Source organism: Lutzomyia longipalpis, chromosome 1, assembly GCF_024334085.1.
Source record: "Lutzomyia longipalpis isolate SR_M1_2022 chromosome 1, ASM2433408v1".
NCBI classification, from domain to species: Eukaryota; Metazoa; Arthropoda; class Insecta; order Diptera; family Psychodidae; genus Lutzomyia; species Lutzomyia longipalpis.
In genome coordinates this window covers 17936214-17943381 of record NC_074707.1, presented here as the reverse complement: position 1 = coordinate 17943381, position 7168 = coordinate 17936214, and the positions used below count along the sequence as shown (strand labels likewise).

The 7168-nt window shown below is 47.5% G+C and overlaps 2 protein-coding genes across 2 annotated transcripts; one reads left to right on the top strand and one right to left on the bottom strand.

Annotated features, from left to right (window-relative positions):
* Positions 1 to 244: 244 nt before the first annotated feature.
* On the bottom strand, positions 245 to 4063 carry LOC129794802 (isoleucine--tRNA ligase, cytoplasmic). Its single transcript, XM_055835673.1, has 3 exons — positions 3803 to 4063; positions 2768 to 3731; positions 245 to 2706 (listed from the first exon to the last, which is right to left on the bottom strand). The coding sequence occupies exons 1-3, from the start codon at positions 3916 to 3918 to the stop codon at positions 334 to 336; spliced, it is 3453 nt and encodes a 1150-aa protein (XP_055691648.1). The 5' UTR covers positions 3919 to 4063; the 3' UTR covers positions 245 to 333.
* Positions 3999 to 7120, top strand: LOC129794813 (WD repeat-containing protein 3). Its single transcript, XM_055835684.1, has 2 exons — positions 3999 to 4449; positions 4524 to 7120. The coding sequence occupies exons 1-2, from the start codon at positions 4292 to 4294 to the stop codon at positions 7069 to 7071; spliced, it is 2706 nt and encodes a 901-aa protein (XP_055691659.1). The 5' UTR covers positions 3999 to 4291; the 3' UTR covers positions 7072 to 7120.
* Positions 7121 to 7168: the final 48 nt, after the last annotated feature.

Below are 7168 nucleotides of genomic sequence, written 5' to 3'. Positions count from 1 at the left end.
ATTGAAAAAAAAAAAAAGATTAAAACTTAATGGTTTAGAAAACGCCACACCCTCCTCCCCTTTTCAATTACAAATTAATCCATCATCCCTTCCTCCTTCCCCTTGTCCTACTTCTCTGTATCATCAACCTCCCTCCAGCAGAACCAACAGACCACTTTATGCTCACCCTGTGTGTGGATGCGCAGTTGCAATGCAGCAGAAACCACCCCCAACAGTTCAACAACAAAATGAATAAAAAAAATAATTTAATTAATTCAAATCAACTTGTAATTCATTCCATTTAATTTAATTATTTCATTCCGTAATTGGTCGGATTTCTTTTGTTTTTCATCTTCACTTCTCCACGCTGAGAATCTTCCCACTGGCCGCTAGTGGATCCACGAGATCTTTCCCCCCGAAACGGACCTTGAATGGCAATCCGTAGAGCCCAAATGCAATGGCTATTTCCTCCCGGAGACGCTCCAGGGAGATTGTCTCCCGCTTGGCATTCTGGAGGAAGATGGTTGCGGTATCGCGGGAAGGGCCATAGCGCGATCGAAAGCCCACAAGTTGCACCTTCGTACTTGGTGGTTGATACTCCCCACTGGGATTTACAATTCTCAGCATAAGCTGTGCCCCCTTGATGTCGGAGCTCTCGCTGATTATCTCGGGGAATTGATTGGGTGCCGTGAGATCATCCATGGCGAATTTACTCTTAATAGCCGCTTCGATGAATTTGTTGTGCTCATGCGCTACCTTCTCAACGGTCCCCTCGGGATCCCGGAGGATGGAATAGAAGACGAGCACTTGATCCGTTTGTACGAGATGCGCCTTCTTCTTCAGTTTCTGCACACGATTTATTATTTCACGCGCAAGACCCTCCTCCTGCAGCTCCGCACTGGGATTCGTGTCGAGAAGAATGAGGACATTGTTGTCCGTTTGTGCCTCATAGCGTTGCTCTTGATTGTGATTCTCAGCCACCTGGACGAGGAATCGCAACTCATCCACTTCAATACGATGCTTTGATATTTCAAAGAATTCCCTCTTTATGCCCTCCTGGATTTCCTGATCAGTGAGCTGACGAATAGCTTGAGTGACCTCCTTAAAGTCCGTCTTGAGCCTCTGTCCCAACGCCTTGAAGTCCGGCTCTGCTTTCATCGACACACCATACTTTTCACGATCACTACTTAGAATCATTTTGCGAACATTCAGCTCACCCACGATGAATTCTTCCAGGGATTTGATATCCTCGAGATATTCCTCATTGGGGTGAATGATTACAATCTCCGGAAGAGGATACTTCACCGGAATAGTCTTCCGATCACGCAAAATGCGTCCGAGTTCAATAACACTCTGCATATTGCTGACACTTTGCTCAATCTTCCTGTCAATGCGTGTCCTATTGGCTACCGGCATCATCTGGTAGTGGACACTCTCACCCTGCTCCTCGGGGCTGAGATCCTTCAATTTCAGATACATAAAATCCGTGAGGAAGGGCGTAAAGGGTGCCATCATCTTCACCATTGTCACGAGGATGTCGTAGAGAGTATTGAGTGAGATCAAACAATCCTCCTTGCCGAGTTCCCCCTTTAGCCGCCTCCTGTTGAGCCTCACGTACCAATTGGTCAGCTGATCGATGAACTTTGTCAGCCTCGGCACGACCGTGTACAGCCTGTAGGCCTTCATCTCTGACGCAACAAATTCCAACAAACTCTCCTTGTAGGAAACAATCCAAATGTCCATAACATTGTCTGCCTTCCGTGTGCTGTCGTAGGCAAACTCCACACCATCCTCTTTCCGGAGACGCTCAATGTTCTGATAGAGGAACCTGAAGGCATTGTACCACGGCAAGAAGACATCCTTGACAATATCCCTCACCCCATCTTCCTTGAAACGCAAATTCTCCGCTCTAACCACGGGGGAATTAATGAGGTACAACCTCAGTGCATCAGCCCCATACTTGTGAACCACCTCCATTGGATCCGGATAGTTTTTCTTCCTCTTTGACATCTTCTGCCCATCAGCTGCCAGCACCAGTCCATTTGCAATCAAATTCTTAAACGGAGCCTTATCGAAGAGAGCCGTTGAGATGACAAGAAGCGTGTAGAACCATCCACGTGTCTGATCAATGCCCTCAGCAATGAAATCCGCCGGGAAGCGCATGTCAAAATCATCGGCATTCTCAAAGGGATAGTGTAGCTGGGCAAAAGGCATTGAACCCGATTCGAACCAGCAGTCAAACACCTCATCAATGCGCCTCAGTGGCTTCCCACCGGGTTTCTTGGACGGAATCTCAATGCCATCGACAACTTCTCGATGGAGATCTGTCACACGAACCCCTGACTCCTGGTACAGCTCCTCAATGCTCCCAATCACGACAATCTCCCCGTCATCATTGAGCCAGATTGGGATGGGAGTGCCCCAGTAGCGATTACGACTCACTGCCCAATCGCGGGCATTTCGTAGCCAATTCCCAAAACGCTTCTCCTTCACAAAGTCCGGAACCCAGTAGGTGTGGGAGCTGGCATTGAGGAGACGATCGGGCATATGTTCAACACGGATGAACCACGAGGGGACGGCTTTGTAGATGAGCGGGGTGTCTGAGCGCCAACAAAATGGATAACTGTGCTTCATTGTTCCAGCATGATACAGCCTCCCCATCTTCTTCAGCATCGCAATGATGTTCTTATCAGCATCCTTCACGTACTGCCCGCGGAAGTCTTTAACCTGCAAAATTATTCTCTTTCAGTTAATTGAGAAGAAAACAAAAAATTTGGGAAATTCTCACCTCATCCGTGAATCGTCCACTTGCATCTACAGGACAGATGATTTCCTGATCACGCGTTATCACTCCATTAGCCAGGCAAACCCTGTAATCGTCCTCACCAAAGTAGGGTGCTTGATGAACGACCCCCGTACCGGATTCCTCAGTTACATAGTCATCCAGGAGAACCCGGAAAGCAACATCTTTGTACTTCAGGAAGTAATCAAAGAGTGGTTGATAGCGCAATCCGGCGAGTTTCTTCCCGGGGAATCTCTCGAGGATCTCATAGCTCTTTGCTGACTTGAAGACAGCCTCTAGACGGGCTTCCATGAGAATAATCACACGTCCCGTGGAGACTTCCTTCACGCGGACATATTCGAGATCAGGATGCACGCAGAGGGATAGATTTGACGGAAGTGTCCATGGGGTGGTTGTCCATCCGATCATTACAGCCTTATCGGGGTCATCGACAATGGGAAAGGTCACCGTAACAGCTGGATCTTGGACTTCTTTGTAATTCTGACCGGATTCAAAGTTCGACAAGGGCGTTGTGCAAGCTGTTGAGTAAGGCATAACTTTAACCCCCTTGTAGACAAGTCCCTTCTGGTAGAGCTGCTTAAAGATCCACCAGAGTGTCTCCATGTACGTTGGGTAGAGGGTCTTGTAGTCATTCTTGAAGTCAATCCATCTTCCCATACGCCCAATGATTTGTTCCCACTCATTGGCATATCGCATCACAATCTTCCGGCACTCATCGTTGTAGTTCTTTATGCCCAACTTGAGGATATCCTCCGGCGAACGGATTCCCAGCACCTTGTCAATCTCATACTCAATCGGCAACCCATGACAATCCCACCCGAAGCGCCTGTCCACGTGGTAGCCCTGCTGGTGGGCGTAACGTGTCACCACGTCTTTAATTGTTCCCGCCAAGATGTGCCCATAGTGCGGGAGTCCCGTGGCAAATGGGGGCCCATCGTAGAACGTGTACCTAAAGACAGGCAATTAACATTTTTATCTCACAAACTTACTCCGAGAATTTAAAGAATTTTCTTCACATACTTGGGCTTCTTCTTCGATTGCTGCAGACATTTCTCGAAACAGCGCTCCTTCTTCCAATACTCAAGGATCTTTTCTTCCTCCTCGGGAAAATTTATATTCTCCGGCACACGCTCCATTGCATCACACACTCTGGGATTACCGTTTATCACGTACTTTCACTGGATAAATGATGCAATTTATGCCGACTTTGCGAGATTTATTTGCCAGCAATTTCCAGGAAATTTTGACAGCGCACATGGTCTTCCGGAAATTTTCCGAAAATGTCATTTTATTTGTTTTCACGCACGAACTGCACGAACTTTATCCATGCTGTTTTTTATCAATTAAAATTCCATCAAAATTAATTAATTTAAGTGTGAATAAAGTTCTAAATAGAATTTAAAAGTTATTTTGTAGAGAAAATTGCAAAATATTCCATTAAAGTGAAAAAAATCTTTATAAAACTCGCGCGAAAGTGATTGAAAACCGGAAGCAGCGCGGAGTCTCACGATGGGACTCACAAAGCAATATCTGGCTTATAAACCAGCTGGAGCTTTTAATATCGTCGTCAGCCCTCGTCCCAATGCTTCCTTTGTCACTGTGAAAGGAGTTCAGGGGAGATATGTAGCCGTGGGAGGAGCTGAAAAGCTCCTGATTTGGGATTTGAGGTTAGGTTTAGTCAATCAATCTTTCCGGGATTTTCATGAAAAATACTAAATGTATGCTCTTGTATTCTCTGCAGGCTTGGAGAGAAAGTTCTGGAGATATCAAATGAAAAGCAAGAAGTAACATGCTTGAACCCAAGTCCGGATAATCTTCACATTTCCGTGGGATACGCCGATGGATCTGTTCAGATCTTCGAGATGGATTCCCGGCAATCAGCTGCCTCCTTTGTCGTACACAAGACAGCCGTGAGCTGCCTGAGGTACGATTCGAGCGGAATGAAACTCCTCACAGGTGGTTTGGATACAGATCTCGTGGTTCTGGATGTTGTTGCAGAAGCGGGATTGTGTCGCCTTAGCGGTCATCGGGGTCCCATTACCGACGCTCACTTTCTCGATGCTACCGGAAGGGTTATTGTGTCCTCCTCGAAGGATATGCAAATCAAATTTTGGGACATTGAAACGCAAAATTGCTTCAAAACTCTCGTGGATCACAGCACAGAAGTCTGGGCATTGGCACTCCTCCGGGGCGGATTACTCGTCAGTGGTTCCTCTGAGAGCACTCTGAGTGTTCACCGGGTTACCCCGAATACCCAAGAAGACGTCGATACAGCCAACTTGGGGGCTTTTGAGAGTGAAGCAATGAACCCAGTGCAGGTGAAGCTATTGGGGGTGATTCAGCGCAGTGGAAAAGGTCGTACAGTGGCCCTGGCCAGTGATCAGGAAGGGAGTGTCCTGGCATGCCACGGAACGGACAATCAGGTGGAGTTGTTCTACTTCTGCACACCCGAAGAAGCTCTCAAGAGGCTCACAAAGCGCCTCAAGAAACTCTCTGTGGAAGCCGTGGGGGAGAAGAAACCCGAAGTGAGCTTTTTCGATGAGGTCAAGAAGCTCCCGAGCATCCGGACACAGTGCAAAATACGTGGACTCGACCTCCTGATGGGTACAAATGGAGAACTTCGTGTTGTCGTGACATCCTCGAGTAATTTCATCAAACTCTTCTCATTGAATGTGAAGGAAAAGAATGCCGAAGCGAAGGAAGTTCGTTCCCTAACGCAGATTGGGCATCACACGGAAGTCAAGAGTGTGGCTTTCAGTTCGGATAATCTGGCCATTGTCACAGGGAGTGGGGATACGCTGAAAGTATGGAACACAGACTCCCTCAAATGCATCCGGACACTCGATGTGGGAGCTATTCTGTGCTCACTCTTCGTGCCAGGAGATCGTCATGTCTTGCTAGGATTGAAGACAGGAGAACTGGTGATTGTCAACATTGTCGTGGGAGTCATTGTGGAGACAATTCCTGCCCATTTGAAGGATTTGTGGTCAATGTGCCCAATGCCCGACCTCAAAGGCTGCTTCTCTGCCGGCGGAGACAAAACCGTCAAGATGTGGTCGTATGAATTGATTGAGGATCCCGAAAGTAATTCCCAGGTGTTGTCATTGATGCACCGGAACACCCTGAAGCTCGATGAGGCTGTCATGTGTGTCCGTATTTCGCCAAACAATAAATACCTCGCATGTGCTCTGCTGGATTCCACCGTGAAGATCTTCTTCCGGGACACCCTGAAATTCTACTTGTCCCTCTATGGGCACAAACTTCCCGTCACCTGCATGGACATCTCACACGATTCCACCCTCATTGTCACCGGATCCGGAGATAGGAATGTGAAGATCTGGGGATTGGACTTTGGGGATTGCCACAAATCTCTCTTTGCTCACGATGACTCCGTTCTGGGTGTGCAATTCATCCCACACACTCACATGTTCTTCTCATGCGGACGCGATGGGAAGATCAAGGAATGGGATGCTGATACATTCGAGAAAATCTCCACACTTCCTGCCCATCACATTGGTGAAGCCAATGCTCTTGCCGTGAGCCCCAATGGGATGCTCGTTGTGTCAGCTGGGTCAGATCGTGTGGTGAGATTGTTCGAGAAGACCGATGAGCCCATAGTTCTGGAGGATGCTCAGGAGGAGGAACGAGAAGAGATTGAGAATAGAATCCTCGCAACGGGGGATGAATCCACCGTGGCCGGGATGCCGGGACTCAAGCTTCCCTCGAAGAAAACCGTCGGAGCGGAAAAGGGTGCAGAATCCATTCTCGAATGCCTAGAGATTGGGAATCAATTTGACGCAAGTGAGGACAAGGAGCTCCATCCACTTATGCGAGCCTTCGAAGTGACCAATTCAGCGGATTTTCTCCTCACTACAATCTCCCACATTCGTGCAAGTGATCTCGAAGAATCCCTCCTCCTACTGCCCTTCACATCCGTTTGTGAAATCATCCGGAAGATCTACACCCTGGCAGATAAGCGACGTGACCAGACGGAATTAATTTGCAAGGTAGTGCTCTTCCTCTTTCGCATCCATCAAAAACCAATTGTGGCGAATCATGTGCTCTATCGTGACATCAAGAAGATGATAAAGAAGCTACAGGAAGTTGTACAGGAACTTCGGGATATGATTGGGATGAATTACTACGGATTGAGGATGATGCAGAGGCAAATTGAGGATCGCGAAGGGGTTGAACTATTCCGGGATCTCACAAAGAAGCGCCAAGACAAAGAGAAACGTCGGAAAGTTGAAATGATCCGGAAGCGGGCCAGGGATCTTGAAACCTCATAACTTCCGGAAATGAACATTTTTTGAATAAAATCGACCGTTAATTTTGAAATTTTGCCTTTCCGTAAATTTCCGAAATGCCCAAATTTTCCGAAAAGCG